Source organism: Sapajus apella, unplaced genomic scaffold (assembly GCF_009761245.1).
Source record: "Sapajus apella isolate SASKATOON/1434 unplaced genomic scaffold, GSC_monkey_1.0 scaffold71, whole genome shotgun sequence".
NCBI lineage: Eukaryota > Metazoa > Chordata > Mammalia > Primates > Cebidae > Sapajus > Sapajus apella.
The window spans coordinates 8613272-8627880 of NW_022437011.1; the positions used below are offsets into that span (position 1 = coordinate 8613272).

At 38.4% G+C, this 14609-nt stretch overlaps 1 protein-coding gene across 1 annotated transcript in view; it reads left to right on the plus strand.

The window, feature by feature from the left end:
• The window catches only part of CTNNA1 (catenin alpha 1), a 174056-nt gene that overhangs the window by 23977 nt on the left and 135470 nt on the right, over window positions 1-14609 (plus strand). Inside the window, exons 2-3 of the mRNA XM_032250515.1 lie at window positions 3960-4066; window positions 5221-5416. Coding sequence (XP_032106406.1) covers window positions 3962-4066; window positions 5221-5416 — 301 coding nt within the window. The 5' untranslated portion in view covers window positions 3960-3961. The remainder of the gene's footprint in view (window positions 1-3959; window positions 4067-5220; window positions 5417-14609) is intronic.

Genomic DNA, 14609 nt, shown 5'->3' on the forward strand with positions numbered 1-14609 from the left:
AAATCTTCATCCCTGGCCTCTCTTGAAAAGTCAGATATCTGGAAACCCTGGGTTCATGTGATAAAGATTGCCTGGAGTTGTTGAACAGGTGGGTACAAGCTTTCTGATTTTGAAGTCCTGGCTCCTCCTAGTGGTCCCCATCCCCAGCCTGGAGAGACCAGGTGCCATTTGGAATTCGTTATTGCGCTGTTGTGCTTATTGTGCTGTTGTGCTACCTTTTTAAAGTTAAGAAGTAAGTGAAATTATTTGTACTCCAAAGTATCAAAATTAGGAAAACAAAAGACAAGAAAAATGAAAGTATTTTTTTGAGAAAGTAAAATAGTTATATGTTGTACTTGTTTAATAATTAAACACAAATGTGACCACATATGATCTTGAACTCCTGGGCTCAGGCTTGCAGCTAGTTTCACTTAAATTTCCTCTTGGCTCGCTCCCTTTGCAACCCTGGAAAGTTCTATGCTTTATTTGTGTTAATGCAGTATCTCTGGAATGCTAGCATACGTAGGATCCATAGGGCAAATAGTTCCTTCTGAAATGTCTTATCTGTGACATTTGATGACATTTGCTTGAGCTGTCGTCAGCCCTTTAGCAATCTAGAGCATTCCATTTCCTAAGGTTTACTGACTTGGGTTGATCAGTTGAGTAGACAAATAACCTTTAAAAACCAAAGTGTAGGCCTGACATTACATGAATGTAGAGAGCAAATTCACCCACCCTCAATAAAACAGATGACTGGGACACTGGCATTCTGTGTTACCACATTAGGCAAATGCAGATTACTTTTGGCACCCCTATCTCTAGTGATTCTAGATTTGATGCTTGGATAATGACAATATAATGATGAAAATTCAGAAATTTAACATTGATACAATACTATTTAGTTCAGTACCCATAGTCAAATTTTGTCAATGTCTCAATTTTTTTCCCCTTATCAATACAATTTCAGTCCATCATCACTGTTTAAGTCTCTTTGGCCTCCTTTAATCTGGAAATATTTCTTAATCTATTTTTGTTTCTTTCGGCTTTGACATTTTTCAAGACTACAGGCAGTTAATTTGTAGACTGTCTCACCCTTTGAATTTGATGTTTCTTCCAGACTATGTAAGATTATGTGGTTTTTAGGTGAAATAACACAGAAGTGATGATGTATCCTTCTCAGTGCATCTTGTCAGGAGGTATATGATGTCGGTTTGTGCGCTTATTAGGGGATGTTAATTTTGATCACTTAGTTAAGGTGGCATCCCAGGTTTCTAGACTGTAAAGTTAATATTTTCCCCATTTGTCATAAATAAATAATGTGTTGGGAGTTACTATGACACTAAGTCACACTTTACTGAGAAACTGAATGCTAATCTACTTGGCTAGCATTCTTTGATTCTTACCTGAAGCCGTTAATATTATGGTTCCTGAATGCCGATTTTTCTAAATACCTGATTCTTTCTACATTTATTAGTTTGTTTCCTATTGTTTGGAAGAACTTTTCCTTTATTTATATTGGCATGCACTCATGTATTATTCAATGGATCGTACTTTGTTTTATCTAATCTCCACAAAAGCTCTCTGAAGAAGGCAATGGTTGGTAGTCTTCTATGAGGGATCTAGTTCAAAGTTCTTTTTTTTTTTTTGAGATGGATTCTTTTTTTTTTTTTTTAGACGGAGTTTTGCTCTTGTTACCCAGGCTGGAGTGCAATGGCGCGATCTCGGCTCACCGCAACCTCCGCCTCCTGGGTTCAGGCAATTCTCCTGTCTCAGCCTCCTGAGTAGCTGGGATTACAGGCACGTGCCACCATGCCCAGCTAATTTTTTGTATTTTCAGTAGAGACGGGGTTTCACCATGTTGACCAGGATGGTCTCGATCTCTTGACCTCGTGATCCACCCGTCTCGGCCTCCCAAAGTGCTGGGATTACAGGTGTGAGCCACCGCGCCCGGCCAGAGATGGATTCTTACTCTGTTGCCCAGGCTGGAGTGCAGTGGTGCGATCTCAGTTCATTGCAACCTGTCTCCCAGGTTCGAGTGACTCTCCTGCCTCAGCCTCCCGAGGAGCTGCGATTACAGGTGCCCACCACCATGCCCGGCTAATTTTTGTATTTTTAGTAGAAATGGGGTTTCACTATGTTGGCCAGGGTGGTCTCGAATTCCTGACCTCAGGTGATCGATCCGTCTGCCTTGGCCTCCCAAAGTGCTGGGATTACAAGCATGAGCCACCATGCCCGGCCAGTTTTCATCCAATGGTTTTGACATTCATTGCTAATTCTTGCCTGGATCAGTTAGTATAATATGGGTTGCAAAATGGTCATTTTCTAATTCTATTCTAGATTTATGGTAAAGAAATTCCTTCCCCACACCCTTGCTTTTGAGGATCCCTGTGGTCTTAAGGATATTTATCCAATTATTTGGTTATAGACAGTTACAATCATTGTTTTCTTTGATATTTGCCCTAAATTTGGCCAGTGGGAGCCCTTGCTTCCTGTGTCTTTTGATGTGATCTGTTAGTCTTGTCCCCTTTCTACACAATACAATGCTTCAGACCTGGAGTCCTGGTTTCTATTAATGGGAAATGGTCCTTTTAAAAAATAAATTAAAAATAAATAAAAAAGAAATGGGGGTCTATGTTGCCCAGGCTGGTCTCAAACTCCTGGGCTCAAGTGATCCTCCTGCCAAAGTGCTGGTATTGTAGGCATGAACCAGCATGCAAATGATATTTAATAGAAACAAAGACTTGGGCACTGATAACACTGTTTTTTTGTTTTTTGTTTTTTTCTTTTTAGACAGAGTCTCACTCTGTCGTCCAGGCTGGAGTGTAGTGGTGTGATCTTGGCTTACTGCAACCTCCGCCTCCAGGTTCAAGTGATTCTCCTGCCTCAGCCTCCTGAGTAGCTGGGATTACAGGCATGTGCCACCACACTGGGCTAATTTTTGTATTTTTAGTAGATTCAGGGTTTGACTATGTTAGCCAGTCTAGTTGTTTTTGTTTTTTAATTTGACAACATTGTTTTAAAGAGTAGCATTGTATCTCATTGTGTGGTTGTTACATAATTTATTGAGCCATGTGTTGGTTGAAATTTAGGTAATTTATAATTTTTAATGATTATATGCAGTGGTATTGTGAACATCATTGTATTCACGTTTTTACATGTTCCTTAACTTTAGAATAAAATTCTAGCACGAGATTACCTGGGTCATAAGAATGCACTTTTTAAAGCTTTTAAATGTCTATGAGCAATTTGTTGCCTAGAAAGTTTATTTAGTACTGTCTTTCTTTCCCCCCTTTAATAATTGAAGGCACTACTTTTAGAAGAGTAGACTAACTTATTTTCATGATGTTTTCTCCTTATTCTTAAAGCTGCTGTCTAATGGAAGTTTCCCTTGACACTGATACAGTGATATTTGACTAAGTGTGACTTGAAATTTCTTCTGGCTATGAGTGATATTAGCTGTGGGTGCAGAGGGCAGCCAACTTAAGCATTATGTTTTAATAGAATAAGACAAGACGTTCTCTAAGAATCCATCAAAAAAGGAAGTGAGGCATGCCTTTTAGATACTACTATACCATAAATGCTCTGGAGTAGGAAGAATCATCTTCTGTATTAGTTTTTGAAGGAATTTCTTTGAAAGTAGCTTTCATTCACTTTAGCTTTTCGTCTTGCTCCTAAAGGTGGGGCAGATAAACTGAGTAGGAACTGAATTAGGAAGTCTTGGCGCTAGAGAAGCCCAGACGGAAACGTTCTGTGTGTTTAGGAATGCCCTCTTGTAGTACCGCTACTATTCGTAAACCTGAAATTGTTAAATATTAGGAGGTCGTAAGGTTTATTGGGTACTCATGTGCAGGCTAGTTAAAATTTTTTCATCTGTGGTGAATGTAGCTTTCCTGATGGAAAAGTCCCAAAGCAGAAGATTTGTTACATATTTCATGTTTGTGTTTGATGTTTGCCTGACCAACTTTTTGTTTCATTTTTAGAAATGACTGCTGTTCAGGCAGGCAACATAAACCTCAAGTGGGACCCCAAAAGTCTAGAGATCAGGACTCTGGCAGTTGAGAGACTGTTGGAGCCCCTTGTTACACAGGTAAGAATCTGAAAACACAAATATATTGTAATATGGTTCTATAGCATAGGCCTGGGTAACAACATCAAGATAAGGTTATTTAGTTCAAAACCTTAATTTCCATACTTGAGTCTAGGTGGCAGTTTTTAGATGATTTGAATATTGATGCATGGGTTTATTTAACCCTTGAGAATGTTGCTGCTGCCGATTTCTTCAGTCTTATTGCCAATAACTGGGGTCCATGGTATGTAGTGCAATTTTGCAAATGTTTGTCCTTTGCAGATACTTCACCTTATTAGAGGGGAAACCCCAAGAAAGGTGGGATGTGGACCCTTGATTGTTAAGGTCTTTCACTCTGCTTGACACACCTTTCATTGTGGGGGATTAATTAGCAGGTAATTCAACTTGAGGGTTTAGGTTTGGTATGTTCTATTACAAATGTCACAATGTTAGGATAATTTATTAACTGTTAACAACTAGCTGTGCACCTTTAGTATTTTGCCACAGTGTGTCTGTTTGTGAGAGATTCAGAGAAAGAAAAAATGAGTCTTGTTTGGCAAATTTACACTATAACAAATTTTAATCATCTTTAACCTACAGATCATCTGGTTTTATGTTTATTAATGATGGTAATGTTCTAGGACATAAGGCATCGTCACTGTAGGCTTCTTTGGGCAATCATTCCTTTATTAAGGGCCTTTACTAATTAATTGCTGAGATTTGTGTGAATAAACTGTAAAAAGACTTCAGAGGCAGATTATCTTAAAACATTTTGCAAGGTTTGAAAACAGTGGCAGTGTGATCTCCAGATAAAGCGAAATTCATTGTTAACCTCTTTCTGGAACATCTTGGTGACGTATAGTAGAGACATCTAACTTGTCTCTAATCATTTTTTATTTTGTAAAATCTAAAAACCTAATGATCATATTTGAGAAATTAAAAATATATATATTTCTTATGTACATTGAGAAAGCTGAATTATTTTGAAAATTAAATATATTATCATTGCTGTATGTCTTAAATATGGGGAATTGTATGTTAATGCTCAGTGGAATCTCATAAATGTGATGTCTTGTTGCTTGATGAATAACTTAATTTTGCTATTTTTAAAGATATCAGTCTCTCATTTTCATTTTAACTGACTCTAGTTTAATGTTATAAAATGAAACTTTTAGGTTACAACCTTGGTAAACACCAATAGTAAGGGGCCCTCTAATAAGAAGAGAGGTCGTTCCAAGAAGGCCCATGTTTTGGCTGCATCTGTTGAACAAGCAACTGAGAATTTCTTGGACAAGGGGGATAAAATTGCGAAGGAGAGCCAGTTTCTCAAGGAGGAGCTTGTGGCTGCTGTAGAAGATGTTCGAAAACAAGGTAGGTCATTATTGCTTTTCATGTAAAGAGAGGCAGGACTTTCTAGAGGATCAATCTTTGAAGAAGATTTTTTACTTTGTGGTCAGTATTCTCATTCTCATGCTTGCCAATTGCTCAGTAACTTATTCAGTTATTGGAGACATATTAAGTTGGACTGACTCATATTTTAATCATAAGAGATGCGTGCAGAGTGACAGCTGGAGAATCTGAATCCACTTTTCTTGGATGTTTCAAGTAATAGTTAAGTCTTAGAAATGTTATAACACAATTTGATAGGAAACAAATGGGACAGAAGTTTACCTTTCATTCTGTGTGATACTTCTTTTTAGTTCATGCTGAAGAGACAGGTGTGATAAAATGGAAAAATATCTACCTAAGTTGAAAATACTCTAGAAATTATCCTATTATGTCAGATTAGTATTTATTTGTTTATTTTTTTGAGATAGAGTCTTGCTGCCACCCAGGCTAGAGTACAGGGTGCAATCTCGGGTCACTGCAGCCTCCACCTCCCGGGTTGAAACAATTCTCCTGCCTCAGCCTCCCAAGTAGCTGGGATTACAGGCATATGCCACTATGCCTGGCTAGCTTTTTCGTATTTTTAGTAGAGACACCATTGGCCAGGCTGGTCTTGAACTCCTGACCTTGGGATCCTCCTGCCTCGGCCTCCCAAAGTGTTGGGATTACAGGCGTGAGCCACTGTGCCTGGCCCAGAATAGTATGTTAAATCAGCTGTGCATATTTGCACTGGTTGGGGCTTGACATAAATAAACCTGGCCATAAAGGAATCATGTTTTGGGAAACTCAGAATTGTTAAAAACTAAAATGGCAATCCACAGTTTACCAATAATGAATACTAGGGAAATTGTCCTTATTATGTTACAAGTGTGAAAGGAAGACTTTAAATATGGAAGATAAACCTCTTGAAACCTGGGAGTTTTTAGCTTTTATTTTTAATAGAGATGGGGTTTCACCAGGTTGCCCAAGCTGGTCTCGAACTCCCAAACTCAAACAATTCGCCTGCCTCGCCCTCCCAAAGTGTTGGAATTGCAGGCATGAGCCCCAGTGCCCGGCCTTGAAACCTGTAATTTTGTGTTAGGTTTCTGTTCCAGGTGGAGAATTTCAACAAAGATGTAGGTTTTTTAGGTTATTGGATAACAGCTAGGGTAAATAGAGCCCTGCTGTGTACAGGTGCTTTACTAGCCTTTGGGAGAACTTTATAGATTTCTGGTGCCTGATAGTAGATAGCATAGTCCGGAGTCTTATGTCAAATTCATCCCTGTGACAGCACCCAAAAATGGGCAGTGCCTTGATGGAGATGACATCTTCAATTGTTTTCTGAATTTGTGAACAAATAACCTTCAGTGGTAAATATTTTTTCAGTTTTCAGGCTGAAAATAAATATTTCTAAAATTGCAAATGATGAAATTATTAGAATTCCATAGTACTAATTAGGCAGGCATATTAGTTTCCTAGGGCTTCTATAATATTATTATAAGCTTGGTGACTTAGAATAACAAAAATTTATTCTCTTATCATTCTGAAGATCAGAAATTGAAATCAAGATGTTGGCAGGCTTGATTTCTTGTTGGGACTTAGAAGGAATCTGTGCATGCCTCTTTCCTATATTCTGGTAGTTGCCAGCAATCCTTAGCATTCCTTGGCTTGTAGACACATCACTCTGGTCTCTGCCTTTGTTATCATATACTTTTTTTTTTTTTCTGTCTGTGTGTCCAAATTTCTCTCTGCTTATAAGGTCATCAAGCATTGAATTAGAGAGCCCACCTTAATCCAGTATAACCTCATCGTGACTTGATATAATCTACAAAGACCCTGTTTCCAAATAAAGTCACATTCACAGGTTCCAGGTGGACATGAATTTTTGGGTGATGCCCAAAATCAAGCCTGCCAGCACCTTGATTTCAGATTTCTGATCTTGTACTTCAGCCCATTATGTGGGTTTTGAATTAATTTATTTTAAAGTAGTCTAATGGTTTAGTTCAGGACAGTTTTTGAGCTTCCTATTGAGGAAATTAGGCTGCCTCTTACTTAATTGTATTCTGTGGTACATTCTCCTCCCCAACCCTGCTTCTCTCCAGTAACAGAATTCACAGTTATATTAACAGATGAGTTTGGGCAAGTGTTTGCTGGGTCTAGTGATTGATATTTCTTTTCTTTTTTTTTCTGAATTGGAGTTTTGGTCTGTCACCCAGGCTGGAATGCAGTAGTGCGATCTCAGCTTACTGCAACCTCCACCACCTGAGCTCAGGCAGTTCTCCTGCCTCAGCCTCCTGAGTAGCTGGGATTACAGGCATATGTCACTATACCTGGCTAATTTTTGCATTTTTAATAGAGACAGGGTTTGCCTTGTTGGCCAGGCTAGTCTCTAACTCTGACCTTAAGAGATCTGCCCTACTTGGCCTCCCAGAGTGCCGGGATTACAGGTGTGAGCCACCGTGCCTGGCCACATTTATTTTCAAAATGCATTTAATTGTTGTAGGTAGTTTTAAATTTCACTCTGTGTGTTTCTTATTTCAGAAGTTTCTCCGATGCAAATCTGTAGCAATCATGGTATAATACACATTCCTGCTCCTAAAAACCCTCACAATTTTGAATGCGTATCTGAATTTCTCTTTTCTTATTATTTGTATTTATATATGATAATCTTTTATGTGGTTCTGAATCATAAGGACTTGTCTGTCCTAGTCCAATTTTGCAATTATTTATTATCATGATCTATCCACCGTAATTTGCCTTCTCTTTGGAAAAAAAGAGTCAAAAGCAAAATATAACTGCCTTCTGTCATCATTATTGCATCAGATATGAAAAGCTGAAATACCTTACTTTTTTCCTCTTGACTGACTTTTTTCTTTGGAGAATCTTTTTTTTGAGACAGAGTTTCGCTCTGTTACCCAAGCTGGAGTGCAATGGCGTGATCTCGGCTCACCGCAACCTCCGTCTCCTGGGTTCACGCAGTTCTCCTGCCTCAGCCTCCCAAGTAGCTGGGACTACAGGCATGTGCCACCATGCCCAGCTAATTTTTGTATTATTATTATTTTTTTTTTTTAGTAGAGACGGGGTTTCACCATGTTGACAAGGATGGTCTCGATCTCTTGACCACCATCTCAATCTCGGGATCCACCTGCCTCGGCCTCTCAAAGTGCTGGGATTGTAGGCGTGAGCCACTGCGCCCGGCCCTTCTTTGGAGAATCTTAACAAATGGTGATCAAATCTTTTCTATCATAAATAGAACAAAATATCTGTCACGAAAATAATGAAGCACAGATTCCTTAATCAACTGAGACTTGTTGGCTGTGTTGTTGAAACCGGTTACTCATCATTTGAAATCCTGTAGTGGTGTTAGTAGGTCTGCAGATTCTTTTGATACCCCTTCCTTAAAAAAATAAAGCCTAACCCTTGAACATGGGTTGAACTTAGTGATTCCTGCAATGAATAGAATATAGTAGAAGTGGTACTATTTACGTTCGGAGCAAAGTTATAAAAATGATGTCTTATCCACTTCACTTTTTCTCATGGATTATTTTCTCTTGGGGAAGGTGTCTGCTATGTTGTGAGTGCACTTAGGAGGTTCTATGGAGAACTGTCAAGCATGTGAGTGAACCACTTAGGAAGCAGGTTCTCCATCTTAAGTCAAGTTTCAGGCAACATCAGTCCTGACCAACCCCAAATCCCTGACCCATACAAAACTCTGGGAGTTAATAATTGTTTTAAGCTGCCACCTCTTAGAATAATTTGTTAAGCAGCAAAAGAAAATTTATACAGACACTTTGCCCTGCCCTGCCTTCAGTGGTTCCGAGCATTTACATAAACCCTAACTTAACTGTTCTGAATTTTGCTGATATATTAAAAAATGCCATCTACAGAAACACTTAATTTTTAAAGGATTTTTAAGATGTCTTTGTTCTGAATCAGTATTGACATTGTTTAGGATGGGGGTTGGCAAACTTTTTGTAGAGGGCCAGGTAATAAGTGTGTTTGATCTTTCTGATCATAAAGTCTCTGCTGAAACTGTTAATATTTAACTCTGTTGTATTATGAAGTAGCTAGAGACAAGATACAAAGAAATGTGCATGGGGCATGGCTGTGTTCTAATAAAACTTAGAAAAATTACGGGCTGTAGTTTCCTAACCCTGATCTAGGGTTTTCCCAGGCTGTTAAAGATACAAGCTTACTGTCTTCAAAAAAGTACTTATTTATGTGTTTGTTTATTATACTTTGAGCCAAAAATTAGACCTTCTGTATCTTTGGGTTTGTACATCTCCAGTGCTTCCTGTGCAATCCTAATAACCAGAAATTTGAATGTACACAGTTTTTGATGTGTAACTTTCTTTTTGTGTTAGTCCCTGATTACGTGAGTAATAAATACGCATATTCATGAGTATACTAAAATTTCACCATAATGCTATAAGTGAGGTTAAAAAAATTCACACACATAAGAACTTAGAATCTTTTGACTTCAAGGCTAATGAAAGGGTCAGGTGAGCCACATGTGGTGAGTGAGAGCCAGTCACTAATTGCATGGCCTCCAAATCCCTGTGATTTAGGAGTTTCATTGTACGACTACTCTGCTTAGTTTTTCTCTTTGTACCTAAGATGATACCTGGTCCATGATAGGCACATAAATGTTTGCGTAAGACAATGGAATATTCTCCAAGAAGTACAGTGAGAGAAAAGATTCTTTTCTCAAAATTTAAAGTGTGTTTTCCTGTCCAGTGCCAATTGTAAATGTGTGGGTTGGGGTGGAGAATCTTACAGTTTTTTTTTTTTTTAATTGAGATATATTGCCAGGCGCGGTGGCTCACGCCTGTAATCCTAGCACTTTGGGAGGCCGAGGTGGGCGGATCACCTGAGGTCAGCCTAGCCATCATGGTGAAACCCCATTTAAAAGAAAAGAAAATTGAGATATAATTCCACATACCATAAAAATCACCTCTTTAAAGTACATAATGCAGTGTTGTTGTTTTTTTTTGAGACGGAGTCTCGCTCTGTTGCCTAGGCTGGTTTGCAGTGGTGCGATCTCGGCACACTCCAGCCTCTACCTCCCAGGTTCCAGCAGTTCTCCTGCCTTAGCCTCCGGAGTAGCTGGGACTATAGGCGTCTGCCACCATGCCCAGCTAATTTTTGTATTTTTTAGTAGAGATGGGTTTCACTATATTGGCCAGGCTGGTCTCGAACGCCTGACCTCGTGATCCACCTGCCTTGGCCTCCCAAAGTACTGGGATTACAGGCATGAGCCACCGTGCCCAGCCCATAATGCAGTGTTTCTTAGTGTATTCAGAGTTGTACAGCTATCACCATGATCTAATCCCAGAACATTTTCATCATCCCCTAAAAAAAACCTCATACCCATTAACAGACACTCCCCCTACATGTACATTTTAACATTAAGTAGATAAAGAGTAGCAGCTGCCTTGTATGTAAATATATTTTATGAATCTTTGAATAGGGCTCTGACCAGGAAAAGAAGGCTCTTAAGCTGGATAGGGGACTTTCAGGGGACAGAGATGAGAAGACCTAAATGAAGTTTTTTTGAAAATGGAGAGACATGAACAGAGGCCCATTAATGTTAAATTTGAAGTGGAGTGATGAGGAACAGCTTCTTACTAGAATAGTGTTTTATAATCCATTAGCCACAATTTATACTTGGATCTGAAAATTTTATAATTAAAAATATTACATATATTTTTAATATATGTATAAAATTATATATATATTATAATCTGTATACATACATATGTGTATATATTATATATATATTTTCTCCCTATATAGATTATTCAAGCTGTACCAAGGGAGATAGCATCTATGTCCTTAGCCTCACTACACAATTATTATATTATATATATATATAATATATATAACATATTTATAAAGTTATAATTATATATAATTTATATATTTATAATATATATAATTTATATATTATATATATATAATCTGTATACACACACATGCATAGTTCATTGTGGATCTTGGCAAGGCAATTTTCAGAAAAATAATGTATTTCATCCCTGACAAAAGGATATTGAGCACAAGCTGTCAGGCTCTTGAGGCATGATTTTCTCCCTGGCAGCTGACTAAAGTCAGATTAAAGGAGGTGAAAATTGGTCTCCTGTCCAGTGCAGATGTTGACAGCTTCAGACTGATGTACCGAGATCTGCTGTAGGCAGCCTGGAAGATAGACGTTAAAAGACAGATGTGATTAGGACAAAGCAACTATCAGTGACTGTTTTAAGTAGAGTTTGAGAGGTAGACAGGAGGCAGAATGGAATCTGGGTTTGCTGGGTTCATGATGTGAAGACTTAAAACATAGCTTTGAAGAGCATTGCGTGGGTGTGTGTGAGAGAGATTGCATTTTAATTTGTCTAATCTCGTAGTGTGGTTTTAATCGGGTTGAGATCATGAGCTTGATCTCACATATGGGCTCTTTAATTTTTCACAGGAGAAAGATGACAAACAAGTGTTCCTAGTTTGGAACGTTGAGTATGAGTTTCAAAAAGTGTTAATGATGCTCTGGGAGAGTGGTCTCTGGGAAACATTGAACATTTTGAAAAAGATTAAAGTTAAATTAATTAGATTTTCAGATTAGTATAATAACTATTAAAAACTAGCTGATTTTTTTCTCATAGTCTTTCTTTGAGTTCTGGCTTCTTATTTGTTATCTTGCCTTTTCCCCTTGTTTTGGTAGAGTTTTCTTTTTTTTTTTAATTTATTTTTTGTTTTATTTTTTTATTGCATTTTAGGTTTTGGGGTACATGTGAAGAACGTGCAAGATTGTTGCATAGGTACACACATGGCAGTGTGATTTGCCTTGGTAGAATTTTCATCCTGTTTTCTCTTCTTTCTTTTTTTGTTGTCTCTTTCCATGTGATCCCATTGGCGGCTTGGTCTGTTGTTAGTAGTGCTCCCACTCCAATTCTTACCTTTCAGATGTTCCCGAGGACTGTCATTAATTTAAAAATTCTTATTGACCCCATTCCTTCAGTTTCACCATTTATGCATTTTCTCTTGTTCTTCATTTAACTTGAGCAGGAAAAGCAAAATAAAAATTCTGAAAAATCATTAGCTGGTTGTCATCTGGGAATTTTATGTCTTAAAGTTGTCTGTCTGACTTAAACTATAAGTCGTTAGGGCAGAGGCTATATTTTCTTTGACTTGGGATGTGTCAAGGATGCTGTCTGCTTCTGGATCACTTGTGTGAGCATATGCTGCTTTGCAGAGACTTGCGTTCTGCTGCAGCTAGCTTGGAAGTGAGGAAGAGTGAAGTTACTAAATTCTAATGTCATTTTGAGGTGGTTCTTTTTTTCCCTTTTATTAAAAAGTCTGTCTTGTTAAGCTCACAAAAATAAATAACACTAACCAGGATAATAATACTTATGAGTTACAGTGGGTAATATTACTGCCTCAATATATTTGTACAGTGTAGCTAAGGAAGTTATTTTTGATATTAAAATTTTGGCTTTGGCATGACTTCAACCATGATATTGCAGTAACATGATTTCTACTAGTTAATTTCTTAAGAAAGTGATTCCAAGTTGAAATGCATGTTATGCATTTATTTGAATGTGTAATCAGGAAGTAAGAGCCTCTCTTTGGAGTGTTTCTGAATAGCAGCAGGGCACACTTGAATTAGTAAGGAAAATGAGAACATGAATATGTGTGTTACTTTATTTTAACTTCTTTTTTTTTTTTTAATCCATTCTGTCTGTCAACTGGAAAAGGAAATTTCAAAGCTTCTTTCCTTACCCTCAGAGGATAGGGAAGTGGGGTAAGTTGAGAGGTTTTCTAGGCTTCCTCTAATTCAGATGGGCTTACATAAATAACTTAATATTAAATGTTTATTTCCTGGGTTGACTTTTTTTTTGAGATGGAGTTTCACTCTGTTGGCCAGGCAAGAGTGCAGTGGCACAATCTTGGCTCGATGCAACTCTGCCTCCTGGGGTCAAGCGATTCTCCTGCCTCAGCCTCCTGAGTATCTGGGATTATAGGCACGCACCACACCCGGCTATTTTTGTATTTTTAGTAGAGTCAGTGTTTCGACATTTTGACCAGGCTGGTCTCAAACTCCTGATCTCAGGTGATCCACCTGCCTTGGCCTCCCAAAATGCTGGGATTACAGGCGTGAGCCACCTCACCTGGCCTATTTCCTGGGTTGACTTTCAAAAGATACAGGGTTGTGTGGATTAAAAAACAAACAAAAGCAAACTGTATCCCAGAAAGTTCTCTTAAGGCATCTGTCAGGGTTTCTTCGAGTTATTATCAGTTTATCTGTACTTACAGGGGTATCACCTAGGGGTCTGTTTTTGTCAAATATCCCTCCTTGATAAATGAAAGGCTTAAGATTGAAAAGATTGAAGTGTTTTATTCAGGTTCATCTTCATGTCATAGGGCATGTGGATTATGCCAAATATGTACTACCATTTGGTTCCTTCTTGTAAGGGCTATGTTATGAAGTCTATTATACTTTGCAACTACATTGCTAGTTTGTCTTCATTGACAAGTATGGAAAATGTCTTATTACCAGATCATAAAAAATGAATTAAAATTTGGCTGAGAGGGGAAGGTGGGACATGGGGATGGGATGGGGTAGGAAACATATATTAACTTTGTATTATCTTGAAGTTAGGAGATGATTTTGTGAAGTCTTGATCCTATTATTTTTATTATTTTGTAAAATGAAAGCTGGTGGAATAACAGATGAAAATAGTTATCAGGCCTGGTGTGGTAGCCCACGCCTGTAATCCCAGCACTTGGGGAGGCTGAGGCAGGTGGATCCCCTGAGGTCAGGAGTTCAAGACCAGCCTGACCAACATGGTGAAACCCTGTGTCTACTGAAAATATAAAATGTATTAGCTGGGTGTGGTGGCATGTGCCTATAGTCCCAGCTACTCAAGAGCCTGAGGCAGAAGAATCACTTAAACCTGGGAGGTGAGGTTGCAGTGAGCCAAGATTGTGCCACTGCACTTCACCCTGCGTGAAGAAGCGACACTCTGTCTCAAAAAAAAAAAAAAAAAAAAAAAAAAAAAAAAAAAAAAAAAAAAAAAGCTACCATTTTTTTGATGAGATCTATTAATCTGATATATTTAAGAGAATTTGGGGCTGGGCACAGTGGCTCACGCCTGTAATCCCAGCACTTTGGGAGAGCGAGGCAGGTGGATCACCAGGTCAGGAGATC